The following is a 15,475-nucleotide window of genomic DNA, read 5'->3' on the forward strand; positions in this document are numbered from 1 at the left end:
GCTTTTTCATCATCTTCAAACGTTGGAGCTATTTCAGCAGGATTGTTATTGCAAATTTCATTGATATTTTATCAATTATATTTTAATAATTTTGAAGAATTACAGTTTTAAGCAAATTGTATTAGTTCATCTTATTTCATTAAAATTAACTTCCTAAGCATTCACTTTCCCATATGGAATGATGCAAGATAAAGTTAAATTGCAAACATGATTTTATGACTAAAGCAATGATAGTAATAATTCTACACTTGAACACTAAAGGCATTTTTTTGTCAATATTTCAAACCAATTTTCACAAGAAAACTAATTGTTGCTCATCATCTTTGTCTTCATTTATTTAGATTTTTATAATCTTTACCTATTCTTCCTTATTTATCTTTCAATCATAATCATATATAATCAAGTAGGCATGTAGTTAGTATATGAACACAATTTATGTAATAGTTAATAAACAAAATAATGTTTCTACCATTTTCTGGTAATAATGGAAGAAGAAGTTTGCTACATTAAAAATTTTCTGTTTTGGAAATACATTCAATCATATTATATTAGCTTATAATTGATAATTTCAGGGAGACAGAAAAAAATTAAAGTGATAACTTATGTTTTTACCAAATATATTTATTTCTAGAAGATTACTATGAGTATGATACTGCATTTTCCCTTCCATCTATTACCCTTAGACGACCAATTCAACAATCAATTTCTGGATTCTCTAATCGTAATAGTAATGCCACAGGATAGTTTTTGCAAATTTCTTCCCTATTTGCTTTCAATAATTTCTAAAGATTGCAGTTTCTAATCAATTTGATTTGATTTATTTTATTCTATAACATTAGGTTCCTTATCATTCACTTACCTATCTTGAAATGATGTAAGAAAAAGTTAAATGCTGGTAATCAGAATAAGCATATTATCTCTTTTTGATTTTTTAAATTTGTTATGTGCCCAATAGTAGATCATAAATAAACATTACAAAAAAAGAACAAAAATATAGCACATATTGTTTTAAACAATACAAAACAGTATTGTATAAGTTATTATCTTTTTCTGATAATGTTGATATCAAAAAGCAAAATTGAGATTTTAAAAAGTACTTAATTATTGCTTTATATTACTAAAAGAAAATTATAATTTCTATGAGCAAACTTTTCTATATTTCGAATATTTTTTTTTAAAGGCATCAATAAAAAATTCCAATTAGTATGATTTTAGCAATTTTGTCTTGATTCATTTCAAGAAAAGTGTTTATGGTTGAATTTTCTACACCTATCCTTCCTTCTCTATCTGTCATTTATGTTGGTGTAGTTAGTATTTGAATGCAATATATTAAATAGTTGTGAAAAAAATCATGTACCTTAAAATTTTCAGGTTTCACAATTTTATTTATCAGGTCATATTATTTTAGGTTGACTGAGAGTGAAAAAATAGTTTATAATTAATTTTGCATTTTAATTTACTAGGAGAAGGGATGATCAGTGTTATAGATTATTTAGAGATGAAATGGATGATGATAATCATGATTCTTTAGGATAGTTAATGCAAACTGTTATTTAGTTACTGTTATTGATGCTATAGGTCTATAAAGAACATTTATTTTGGTATCATTAATGAAGCTATGACAGGAGTTATTGATGAGAGAAAGGTTATTAGTGTTATGATTTTTTGGCTATAAAAATTAGGAATTTTGATTTACACTAGGACAAATATCTCACTGTCAAACTTTTAATCAAATAATTTCCCTTCATATTGTTTTTCTAAATATAGAAAACTTTTATTCAGCATATAATGATCATAATGAATTTATTGATTATGAAGATCTTGATGATGATCTTGCTCAAAATTTTCCTCCACCTCTTTCATCATCATCATCAGTGCCTTTTAGTTCTCAGCAGAACGTATGCCATGCACAATGGTTCTCCAATCTTCCTTTGTTTCGGCACGTTTTGAGGCATTGCTGAAAGATGGAATATCCTTAGCTTTCAGTTCACTTAAGAGTTTCCTCCTCCAGGTTGTTTTTGGTCTACCTGGTTTCCTCTTTCCCATGTGGAGGTTCCAAGTCAAGGCTTGTTTGGTTATATCATCATGACCTTTCTTTAGAGTGTGCCTCAACCATCTCCATTTTCTCTGTTTTATTGTCAGTTTAATGTTTGACATATCACTGCGCTCTAGAAGCTCAGCATTTGTGATCTTATTTGGCCAAAAGATCTTGTGGATTTTCCTGAAACATTTATTGACATATGTCTGTAGCTTGGAGACCACTGCTGTGTTTAGGAACCAAGTTTCAGCCCCATATAGCAAAACAGAGAGAACATTTGACTTGAACAGTCTTAACTTGGTCTTTATGGAGATGTTGTTGGAACTTCAAATTTTGTTCAGGCTGGCAAAGGCTGTCCTAGATTTGTTAATTCTAGCTTTAACATCTGTTAAAGTGCCTTCAGCTTCATCAATTTTACTTCCAAGATACTCAAAACAATCTACATTCTCAAGAATTTGGTCTCCAATAGTAATTGGTTCTTGGGAATTTGCATTTAATCTGAGTATTTTGGTTTTAAAAACATTTATTGCTAGTCCAATTTTCTTGGAGGTTTCAGCTATCCTGTTAGTCCTTCTTTGCATTTGACTTCTATTGCTTGTTAACAAAGCAATATCATCAGCAAAGTCCAGATCTCCTAAATATTTGGGATTGCCAATTAGCTCCCAGCGAATGCCATCATTACTTTCACATTGCTTCATGATCCAGTCAATGGCAAGGAGGAAAAGGAAGGGAGAAAGAAGGCATCCTTGTCTGGCGCCTGTTACAATCTCAAAAAAGGTTGATAGATTTTCCAGAGAGATCTTCTGTCTAAAGAATCAAATGCTTTTTTGTAGTCAATGAAGTTTACAAAAAGCTCAGAGTTCCATTCCTTGGATTGCTCTATGATGATTCTTAGAGAGGTTATCTGATCAATAGTGGAACGATTTGGTCTAAATCCAGCCTGATTAGGTCTTAGCTTTAAATTAACCTTCTTCTTTATTCTATTAAGAAGAATCTTACTAAGGATACGGCCAGGTACTGAAAGGAGCATTATCCCTCTGTAGTTTCCACATTGGGTCAAGTCTTCTTTTTTGGCTAGTATTGAGATATGTCCATTCTTTCAGTCCTCTGGGCATAACTCATCATTCCATATCTTTGTGATCAAAGGTAGGAATGCCTCAGCAGATGTATCTAGGTCTGCTTTTATGACCTCAGCTGGGATGTTATCAGGTCCAGCGGCCTTGTTATTTTTCAAACTTTTAATGGCCTTCTTGATATTCAATAGATTTGGTGCTCGACAGTCAATGTCAAGTGCATCTGAGGGTCGAATCTCAGTTTCTTCCTCTGGAACTGGAAGATTTAGCAGTTCAGTGAAGTGCTCTGCCCATCTATTTAGAATATCTTCATCAGTTTTAAGAAGTGAACCATCCTTGTCCCTGATGCGTGATCCTGATTTGTGTACTTTACCTGCAATGCTCTTAGTAATCTCATAGACATCTTTTATTCTATTTTGATTAGCAGCATTTTCTGCTTGCATAGCAAGGTTTTTCAAGTGTTCTTTTTTGTCAATTCTGACACTTCTTTGGATTTCCCTGCTAAGCATCTTATACAGGTCTTTAACTTCTGGAGAGTTTCTAGAGAGTGTCTTTTGTCTTACCTCTCTTCTTTGATCCATGAGATCAATGGATCTTTGAGTGATCCACGGCTTTTGGTTAGCCTTTTTGAAACCTAATTTTTCTTGGCTAGTATCATTATAAACTTTTTTGATACCTTGCCAAATAGTGAGCTTAAACTCTTGTAGCTTTTCAGAGTTTTGAAGGGTTGTTAAATTATATTTTTTCCTGGGGTTAGGCTTTGTGTCCTGCTTTTTAAATCTAAGCCGAACTTTAGAAGATAGAAGATAATGGTCTGAATTAACATCAGGTCCTCTTTCAACCCTGACATCAAGGAGAGACCCTTTAAAACGTCTAGATATACAGATGTGGTCTATCTGATTAAAGGTTCTTTGATCTGGTGATCTTCAGGTGGCAATATGAATCTTCTTGTGTTTAAAGATGGTTCCACCAATGACAAGTTTGTTTTCAGTACAAAAACTTACAAGTCTATCACCATTGTCATTTTCTTGCCATTACTTAAGCCTAGGCCATATCTGCCCATGACTTCTTCTAAATTCTCATTATTACTCCCCACTTGAGCATTGAAATCTCCTGGTTAGGTCCTTTTCTTTATGACCATTCTGAAATACAGAGTCAAGCTGGTCATAAAATTCGTTTTTGACCTCTGTATCTGCTTGTTCTGTAGGAGCATATGCTACTATTATTCTCAGATTGATGTTTTTTTCTGAGGATTTGAGGTAAGCCTCAATGATTCTTGGACCATGGAGTTGCCAACTGATCATGGCCTGCTCTGCATGCTTGGTCAGCATAAGAGCCACCCCTTGGTTATGTCCTAGATCCTCATTCATATGGCCTGAGTAAAGTATTTTCAAGCCAGAATGATGTTTAAACTCTCCATTATTTGTCCACCTTGATTCGGTGATAGCCAGGATATCAACCCTGGCTTTAAGCATTTCTCGGCAAATGTTTTCTGTCTGGCCTGACTGAAACATTGTCCAAACATTCCAGGTGCAAATTTTTGCTGGTCTGCGGGAATTCAGAATCATCCGCCTGACTGGTCCTTTAGCAGTTTCCCAGCCAAACATCATATTGTTGTTTCCAACCTCTACTTTGTTCCCGAGCCCAAAGTTAAATTGGTCTTTACTTTGTGCAGATTGAACGAGCAGGTTTTTTCTAGGGAAGGATTGTTAGCCCCACCCAAACCCCCTTAACTGGGGGAAGTGACCAGAATTTAGTCTGGCATCTACCCTAAGACCTTTCCAGCACAGTAGGACTCTTCTGGTGTAGCTCCTAGGGTCATTGATGCACGGTGCAGGATGGACAGCGTGCATGTAACTGGTCTCCCATCCCGTCAACCTCTTTCAGCAGGCTAGTTATTGCATTTTTTTTTATAATATTGATTGCCTATATTTAGCTAAATCTATTACTTTATCATTTAGATTTTTTTCTTAACTGACAGGCTAGTTTTGAACCATACCTTACTCAAATACTCTAGCTGCACCAGGACAGTCACTGTGATTAACTAACTCTCTGCCCCTTGCTTAACTAAGCCCTAAGAATATTTGCAACTATGTTTTATAGAATTAGCAAATTGAATGATTTCTGGAATTCCACTACTTGGCTTATGTGTATTCACTATAAACGAATGCAGTTTTAGAGATGAAATCTTGTCAGTAAAGCCTATCTAGAGGCCTCCAAATATTCATTATTCTGGGGGGCATAAAATGACTCTTAAAGTGGAAACTATTTGAATTTGATTATTACTTTACCCTAGATCTCAACTACTTTTAATACATTTAAAAGGCTTTTTTCAGCAGGATTTTCATAATTATACATTTTTTAGGAATTCGGTTCTATCCCAGGAGTTCTAATGTAGGCTTTTCAGCAAGTTCAAGATTTGGTCTACGTTCTGGATCTAATTCTGGATTTTTTATCGAACCTCGTTCAGCTATTTCAGCAGGATAGTTTTGCAAATGACAATTTTCTAAAACATTAAAGGCAAAGAGAAAATAGGGTAGCTCAGTAAATTAGCCTTAAAACTACATCATGAATGATATAAAGCTTTCCTAAATAATTCATCCCAATGGGACCAGCTTTTCCTAATCCATTTAGTTTGTATCATAGGATTATATATAAAATTAGAGTTTCTTTTTATCTCATGTTCCTAGTCAAGTACTAAGATATATAGTAACTAGCGGCTACGCCCCTAGAGGCCTCTAGTGGCACTTTCAATGTTTTTTTTATTTCAAATATCTAATTAGAGAAATAAAAATAGTTGGTTTATGTTTCGATGAAGTCTCTTTTTTGGGAGGGGTAATTTTTTTCAAGGGGCCATTTCTCTTGGGAGGGTGGTGATACCCTCCCCCAAAATAGTTATAAACCTTCCGGGTACCTATGAGAAGCTACCCTGTTAAGGAGAACCCGATCGGTTCAGCGGTTAGCGAGATCCTTCGGTACAAACACACAGACACACAGATACACAGACACAAAGACATCCTGTTACTTTAGTATAAGGATTAAAAACTTCAACTGTTTTAGTTCATTATTCTACACAAGTATTGTTATTTTGATTTCTCTCAATATCTGCACTTTTATGATCTAATTGCATGGTTAGAAGCACCATCTTGCTAATGTTATGTGGAAATTTACAATGAGATTGTAGTCTGTATGACAAAGAGATTAAATGTTGTTTTTTAACCCCATACATGGGAAGGAGGGGTCATGTAGCCCAACCCTCTAAGGCCCTTTCTTAATTTTTAGTAGAAAAGGTAAACAAAAAGTATGGGTTAATATTATGATATTCGATATTAAATAATTTTATCTAGGTGATGAATCAGTTTGCGAGAACTTTAACACATTTTTGTTTTAGTATGTAATGAATTGTTTATATATAAGTTAACCTAAAATAAAAAAAACTTTAAGTTATGAGTATTTAGATTGTTTAGTGTTTGATGAGACTTTTGCTGATGTGACTGAACATTCTCCACAAATGTAATCAATTTTTTTCATCACTTAAATTTAAGGAGCTTAGTGTATATTTGTCTTTTAGGATCTTACAGTTTATCAATGAAAATACTTCAGGAAGCTTAGTATTGGTTTTATTTTAAGCAAGATTTAGGCTATTTTATATGGAGGTATATCTATCTGTAAGTATTTTATTACAAAAGTTATACAACAAACTAAATCTTTCCCAAAATCAACAGTTTAAATATGCAAACTTATTTTTATTTTTTAAGGTTATTTTTATAATGATCATTATGAAACTTCATATGCGCCAACTACTGAATTTTATTATGAGACTCTTGATAGTGCCATAACATACTCTCCAATTTTTTCAGCAGGATAGTTATTGCAAAATATTGATTGGCTTTTTTTGAATATTTATCAGTGTTCTTGAAGTCAACCCCGCCCCCCCCCCCCATCAACCCACGCATCTCTCCATATTTATTGCACCTAATACACAGTGAAGAATATTTTCCTATTGGCACACAATGCATGGTTGCAAGCAAAACACTTTCTAGTACTGAACAATAAACATAAAAGGTAGATTTCTTATTTTTAAGAGATATTATTTTTTTATTTAGTAATATTGTATTCAACATAATCTTCACATCAAATTCAGGTATCTGTCTTAAATAACATCAGAGAAAAATACTTCTGGCATATTGAACTACTTCCCCTGGTCAATATTTTTTCAAATTTTTTTAGGTTATGCTTATTATTATCTTTCTGATGGTGAGTATAAGGAAAATAATGGATATTATCAGAATGATAAAGATCTATTAATTGAAGAGGAAGAAGAAAATAATGCAGGAGAGTTATTGCCATAAAAAAATCTTTAACAAATGTCCTTAAGTAGCTGGATGTATGTTTGTTCGGTAAGATTTTGTAAACAGATGTAGTTATTGACACTAATTCTTCAGGGAGCCTGATATTTGTAAAGAGCTGGGTTTAGGCTATTTTGCATGAGAGAAGGTGGAGGACTGTCTCTCTTTTATTCCATAAAAAATCATAGATAACTAATTCTGTAATGTATATTGAACATTTTGTAAGGAAACTTACATTTTGAATTTTTCTATTTTCTTCCTATGTTTCCTATTTGTCAATTAAAAAACATTTGGGAATATTGCTACTAGTCGAAATAAATGGATATTAGGGTTGGAAAAGTAAATTTTTTTACCATTTATGAAAATCATCATTTCAATTTGTTAATTAAATAAGATCCACTTTAATTCAGTAAAAAAGAGCAGTCATTGCATTAGGCTGATACAGCTTCATGACATACTTATGATATTATCAATTAGGTTTTTGTGCTTTCATTACTATTTTGTTTTTTAAAATGTCACCTGATAAGGCAGAAATATCCTAAATTTATCTTTGTAGGTTTCTGATGTTTGGATAAATAATTTGATTGGGACCATTTTTTATGGTGGGACTAAGATTTATAATATTTAAGAACATCATTGGAGGCTATTTTAGTTAAAATGTAATGGAGTTGTGGGCAAACATTATTCTTCAAAAATGGAAAATCACTAATCTGTTGCTGTCACTATTACTTAATTAATTTTATTTTTAACAATTTCATCAAACTTTTTCAGGAAGCCAGATAGATCATGATAAACAATTTTGCCTTTGCTTTAATCAAACTTTATTTATTAGGAGATTATGAAATTGCCTATTCACTTGGTAACAAAGTATATTTAGCTGGATCATCTAACTTTAATACCGCACCTCATCAAGCTGGACATCCAATTTTAGGATAGCTATTGAAAAAAAATATTTGCTAAATCACTGTAAACAAATTATATCTTACTTTTTTCTCTTAACATAACTTAAGCTTCTATCATATCCAGTTTTCCAAAACTAACACCTGTTTTTTTTTATAATCCTTGGCTCCTACTATTGCCAACTATCCTTCTCTGAGTGTTTGTCAGTAACATCTAGTAGTTAGTGTTTATAAACAAAATTTCAGTTACTTGTAAGATATACATATGTATATTAGTCAAAAAATAGTTTTTAGAATTTCCATTATTATGTTAAGAATTGATTTAAAACAGTATTGTAACACTTTTGTGGTAAAGAGATTTTATAGAGAGGCAGAAAAAGTAGCCTAAAACGATCTCAAATCTTAATATTGAATTGAAATAGCTTAAGACCATCCTATGTGAAGCTTATCTAAAATGAAGAACTCAACCAGTTCAGAAGTTTTCTCCAGTAGAGTCTTTAGCTTCAGACAAAAAGGCCTTCTACTTTAAAAAGTTAGGTTGGAAAAGTTTTCTTTATTTTTCAGGGTATTATGGATATGGGTTTGGGCATTATGGAACATATCAAGTTTTAGCTGCTGAATCATTTCCAAGAACAACAACATCATTTGGAATGACAACTACCACAACTCCATATACTACAACAACTTCATATATTTATACAACTACATATGGACAAAGACAAGGAATGAGTTATTCTGTAACAAACAAATCACCAATGTATACTTAACTTATTTTGTATTCAGGACTGGTCTTATTTCAATGTGTCAATCTGGTGTAATATTAGCCTATGAAAATATTATTATGTTTCAGGGAGTTATGATGATTATGACACTGGTGAAAGTTTCATTAGTTACAGTGCTGTACCTTCAAGTGTGACTCTTTTACCATATAATTATTCTACACTATATTTATTAGCACATGATTCAGCTTGCACTTACTATAAACAACTTACTATTTTCTAAAAAAAAAAGTACATCTAAATCTTCCTTTTATAAAATTGTTTTACTTTATGTAATCTAAACAACTTTTAAATTTTTAAACAATATTAACAATGGATTTTGTTTTCCTGTCTTTGTAATATGGCAAAAAAGTTTCATTAACAGATGCCAAATAAATAGTAAATTTGATATTTTTACTTATGATTATGAGCCTTGAGCTGTGCATGTTATATAACAATTTTAAAACTAATATGGTGAATGTAGAAATAATACATCAGTGGATAATGTACAGTATATGCAGAGACCCATGGCCCCTGTGGCTGTTAGCATGAGAAGAAAAGGTGGTGGTAATCATTTTTTATTAATTTATGTTAAATTCTTACTCAAGATTCTTTTTCTTAATTTACAACAAAATTCTGATTCTTTTTTATGCAGTAATTTAACTAAATTTCAATTAGTATTTTTATTGGTGATGGACTATACTATGCATGAATTTCTTCACTCTAATTTTGACACTTTTCTTCATGCCTATTGTTAAAAAATTTAAATAAAGATGACAACTTCTGTAAAAGTGAAGCTTTGGTAATTGACAGTAAATAATTTTGCCATTTTTCATCCTTTTTTTTTCTTTTTTATATTTCAATTTAAAACCAGCAACAAAAAATCAAATTCTGTAGTAATTTAAAGACATTTAATAGTTCCCAGTATTTATTGAAAAGTTCTGATGTTAATGAATCATTGACTATTAACATAAAATTAAATATTTCAATTTGCAATAACTTGTCCTTTTCCACAGAATCAGATTTCAGTGCAGAACAACAGAATTCTGCTTCTTCCACCTTTGATCCTAAGGTAAACACAGGATAATGGTTAATAGTTATTTCTCGCATCATTTTATAAACAGCTTTCCGTAGATATAAAAACATCATGTTATATCCTATTTCTACAAAAATAACAATGTACAATCATAAGATTAAAACTAGTATTTTAATAATAAATAGGCTGGGAGGGTTCATTACTCAAAAGGCACTTAGAGGGAAAGCACCAAATATTCTTAGATTATGTTAAAATATATCCCAGAACTCCAAATAGAGTCAAATACTCATTATTCTTTATTTTGCTCAGGCTGCCCCCACAGTGCGCACAGAATTCCCAGAAACCTGGTTGTTTGATCTGGTCCCTATTCAACAATTTAAAAGGTTAGTAATTTTATAACAAAAGTATATTTATTATGATTCTATGGGAGAAATAGTTGGAAAAATATTTTTTTATTCATTTCCTATTAATTTTTGGTTAGGCTAAATAATTTGAAGCCCTGAATGGATGAGCTGAACCTTGAATCATAATTTTAGAGTAATGCTCAGGGGTTGGGTTACCTGTGTTCCAGTAGCCAATTATAGGATTTAAACCAAGATTGTTTAATAAGGTTTAATCTCTCATTACCTCTCCCAATTTCTGGCTCCTGGAAAAAAAACTTGACTATATGATATTTTACAAAGTTTGTCTGGCTCATGGAAAAAGATGATAAAGTAGCCTTGTTGACATAATGTTAACGTGATTTAATTATAATATTTAATAACTATGTTAATGTGGTAAGCTGAAGCGTTTCAGCTTACTGTCGCGAGTTCGACTCCCAAACGAGCCCCTAGCCTTAAAGAATTCTACCAATAAAGAATAGCAGTATTTCCTACTACAAAGATATATTTAAAACTGAATACATTTACAATAGGGTTATTACTATATATACAAAAATAGATGATAACAATAGGTTAGGTTGAAGGGGGTGTGGGGAGACAAGGGCGGAGCCCTGCAGCGGTAGGCATTTGTGGGGTAAGCTGCAGTAAAGGGGGAGGTAACCACCTCCCGGTAGAATAGTGCCTGGGGCGCGGGGTTGTAAACTGACCGCGTCCCTCCCCCTCTTAGCCAGTCCAATCTGACCGCTGCCTGTGGGGTCTCAGCGGGCAGGGGTTAAATGGTGATAATAGGATTTGCGCTGAAGGCTTGATTTGATAAGCCGCTGCGTAGCAACTCTGTGTAATGCCCGTCTGTATGCTGCTCTGTCCAGGAACAGCCGCATGCCTGTGTTGAGCGTCCGATGGAACCTCTCAACCCGGTTGGACTGCGGGTTGTAGGGCGGTGGATGGGTCAGGCCAATCTCGAGCTTGGAGGCTAGTTCCTTGAATACCTGGCCAGTGAACTCCATCCCATTGTCGGAGTGGATCTTCAAGGGGCATCCGAACGTGGCTAGTAGTGCCTCGGCCACCGTGAGGGTGCGCTTATTGGGGATGCGTAGAGGCTGACAAACCGGCTGAACCCATCCTGACAGGTGAGGATGTAGCGGTTCCCGGCTGGCGTCTCTGGTAGGGGCCCCACCAGATCAATGAACAGGACTTGCTGTGGATACCCCTGCCGGGAGGGCACGTGTATCCCTAACTTCAGCCTCTCCTTGGTGACCTTCTGTACGCACTTGGGGCAGGTCTGGACCATCAGGCGGACGTCACGGGACATGTTGAGCCACCAGAAGTGCATGGCGACGCGAGCTATAGTGGCGTCCATTCCATGGTGCCCAGCCATGGGGGCTCCATGGGCCAGAAAGAACGCGTCCTGCCGGAGGGCCGAAGGCAGCAGGTACCGTGTTCTCTCCCCTGTCAGGGTCTTGTCAGTGGTGGTGAGGCAGCCATGCTTGTCGAGTCCAAGTGCTGCGAAGCGGCTGGCGTACTGCTGCTCGTCTCGGTCCTTGCCCCGCAGCTTAGCCTTAGTCGGGGGCTTCCCGTCAGCCACCCACTGGCGGACACGGAGCAGGAGGGGATCCTGGGTCTGGGCTTCCAAGACTCGTGCTGGATCCAGCCGTACTGTGGAGGGTCTGCCAGCTGCAGGCTCCCCTAGCTGGCAAAGATGGTGGAGATACTCGGCCTGCTCTGCTAATTCTTCGGCGGACGCGGCCGGCATGTTGTCATCCTCCCGGCGGCTGAGGGCGTCAGCGTTGGTATTCTGGGTGCCGGGACGATGGCAGACTGTAAAGTCTAGGGCCGCCAGCTCCTCCTGCCAGCGGGCTACCATCCCTGTGGATGCATTCAGTGACTTCATCTGTAGCAAGGCCGAGGAATCAGTGTTTATCTGGAAGCTGCGGTAGGACAAGATCCCGTGGAATTTCCGGATCCCGTACATGATGGCGGCCATCTCTCCCTTCCAGGACGGGTAGCGGGTCTCGGGGTCGGTCGTCTTGCGCCCCACGGCGGCAATGAGCCTCTCCTTGCCGTCCTGGCACTGGCTGAGAATGGCAGAGATAGCCCGGCTGCTGTAATCCGTGGTGAGCTGGAACACGGCTGGCAGGTCAAACCTGGGTGGCACTCGTATGGGGGCTTGGCGGACCTTGTCCTTGAGCTGTACCAGCTGGGCTTCCATCTCAGCTGTCCATATCAGTGACCTGGCCGTTTTCTGCTGATTCATCTCGTAGGTGAGGTCGGCGTACTCCGGGATGAACAGCCGGTAGTAGCCAAAGAACCCCATGAGCGCCAGCAGGTCCTTGGGGGTGCTGGGGGCTGGCCAGTCGAGGATGCGGTCAATGTAACCCTCTTGCATGGCTATGCCCTCACGGCTGAGGGTGTTGCCCAGATAGTCCACCTTGGCTCAGAACAGCTTGGTCTTGGAGGGCTTGAGGCAGATTCCTCCCCTGCGGTGGGCTTCCAAGACTTCCCGGAGCCTAGCCAGGTGGGCCCAGGTGTCGTTGTGAAAGGACAGGACATCATCCAGGTATGACTGGAGGTTGGCCGTGCCCAATGGGTTCAGCACCCCGGCAATGAATCTGGAGTAGACGGAAGGGGCGGTGGCTAGGCCAAAGGGCATCCTTTTCCACTGGTACAAGCCCCTAGGGGTGGTGAATGCTGTGCAGGGCCGGCTATCCTCGGACACTCGGATGGTGTAGTACGCAGCCACCGCGTCTAAGGCACTGTAGACGCGGTGTCCCCCGGCTCGTTCTACCAGCTGCTGGATCTTGGGCAGGGGGTAGCTGTCTAGCTCAAGGCACTTGCTGAGGGCCCGGTAGTCGACCGCCCAACGGGTGCTCCCGTCCTTCTTCTTGATGGGCACCAGGGGGCTGCTCCAGGCCGAGTCCGAGGGCTCTATGACTCCTTCCTTCAGCCAGGTATCCAGCTGGCTTTCCAACTCGGCCTCCTGCCGTGGGTTCAAATCACGAAATTTCTGGCGGATCGGCTGGGTCCCTGGCTTGAGGCGCAGCTGTAGCTCTACAATGTCGGTACAGCCCGGGGTAGAGTTGGAGAAGACGTCCAGACCTCCTTCTTGAGCAGGGGGTCCTTGTGCAGAAACTCGTTCTCCTCCATCTCAAGATCCTCCCACAGCTGCTGCATATCTGGGGGTTCAGCAGGCTCTTGGAAGGAATGAAGGCTAGGGGGAGGCTCGTCTGAGACCTCTAGAATGTCGGGCTTCACCAGCTCCCCAGCCACGGGGAGGCCGGCGTTCAGCAGGAGAGGCATCTCTCCCTCATTGACCACCAGTACTCGGAACACGTTGGCGGAGCCAGGCCGGTGCGCATACAGGCCTTCTGGGATGACAAGATACTCCCCAAACCTTTGTTCCGGAGCAGACAGCTGGATGGCATCCTTGGTGCGGTGTCCCACTAGCTCAACAGGGACAGCCATGATGCTGTGCCCAGGCAAGGCCACCAGCTTGGCCGTGCGGAGTTGGGGTGGTTGGCCATTTGCTGGGGTGACAGCATTTAGCTTGTAAGTGGTGGCTGGCACGGGGCCAGCTTTGGCTCCAGGGGCAACCGGCCGCGACTTGACGGGCTCGGCGCCGGGAGTGGCTGAGGCATTGGAGCCATTCGTGACTCCGGGGGCGTCCGGCCATGACTTGACGGGCTTGGCGCTGGGAGAGGCCGGGTTGTCAGGGCCAGCCTTGGCTCCGGGGGCGTCCGGCCACGATTTGATGGGCTCGGTGCTGGGAGAGGCCGGGTTGTCAGGGCCAGCCTTGGCTCGGGGGCGTCCGGCCACGACTTGACGGGCACGGCGCCGGGAGAGGCTGAATCCTGGGGGTCGGGCACGGCTCCGAGTGCATCAGGCCACGACTTGACGGGCCTGGTCTCGGACTTAGCTAACCGCGGCTTAGCGGGTTGGATCGCTGGGGGCCCCAGGTAGAGGGGGCCAGATGGGCACGGCTGGCCGTTGATGAAGGTATCGGCGGAGAAGATGGGTTCCGGAGGGCTGGAAATCTCGGGGAACGTCGTTGGCAGGTTCTCCAGAGGCACCCGGGGCACTGGGGGCACTCCCATGGCTAGCAGGTTGGTTCAGCGCGTTATCCACCCAGTGTGTCCCTCGCTCAACTACGCGCGGCTGCTCTGGCAGCGGGCCTGGCAGGGGCCCCTCATAACTCAACTCTCTCTCAGCGGTCTCCCGGTCAACAGGGACGCCGTGGAGGGGGATAAACTCCCCACGCACCCACAGACCGGGGGGCTGCATGTCGAAACAGAGCCTAGTCCCAAACTCCTTGAGGAAGTACCCCCCTAAGTTCAGTGGATGCGAGAGATTCCGTACCACTGTCACGTGGTACAGATGGAGTATAAGAGTGTGTGAGACTGCCATATATAATTCATATAATTTTCCAATTACCTGAAGGGGCTGCCCTTCCTCATTAGCGGTCAGGATCTGGGTGTTGTCTGGAATCAACATCCTCTGCACGCCCATTGCATGCATGAGAGCCTCAGAAATAACAGCGGACCCTGGTACACGGTTGCCAGAATCTACCATGGCATCAACCTGTACGTGCTGGGCAGGGTCATGAGTGGGGAACCTCACCCTGATATGGCAGGGGAAGTGGAGGTCCTGTCCCTGGGACAAGGGGGCCTCCCGTTCTGCCGGTGTCGGGCGGAACTTTGGCGGCGGCCGGGCCGCAGCTATGGTGCTCTCGCCTACCATAGTGGGTGCAAACCTTTGGTGATGGTTTACACTTGAGCTTCGAATCACTAGAGCTTATCAAATCACTGGGTCAACAATTTTTATATTTTATCACTTGGTTGACATTTATAAACACTTATGTGTAGTTATCACTAGGAGCTCTAAGGGTGATTCTGGAGGCGGTGGCAGCAGGGAATGTCCGTCCTGCAAGCGCCGGTGGATTGTGTCT

At 39.9% G+C, this 15,475-nt stretch overlaps 1 protein-coding gene across 1 annotated transcript in view; it reads left to right on the forward strand.

The window, feature by feature from the left end:
- The window catches only part of LOC145333731 (alpha-2-macroglobulin-like protein 1), a 63,141-nt gene that overhangs the window by 34,394 nt on the left and 13,272 nt on the right, over positions 1-15,475 (forward strand). Inside the window, exons 35-38 of the mRNA XM_080178943.1 lie at positions 9,210-9,269; positions 9,616-9,684; positions 10,134-10,189; positions 10,463-10,536. Of these exons, the coding sequence (XP_080035069.1) occupies positions 9,210-9,269; positions 9,616-9,684; positions 10,134-10,189; positions 10,463-10,536 (259 nt within the window). The remainder of the gene's footprint in view (positions 1-9,209; positions 9,270-9,615; positions 9,685-10,133; positions 10,190-10,462; positions 10,537-15,475) is intronic.

This window comes from Acartia tonsa, chromosome 12 (genome assembly GCF_053477335.1).
Source record: "Acartia tonsa isolate MP-2025a chromosome 12, ASM5347733v1, whole genome shotgun sequence".
NCBI lineage: Eukaryota > Metazoa > Arthropoda > Copepoda > Calanoida > Acartiidae > Acartia > Acartia tonsa.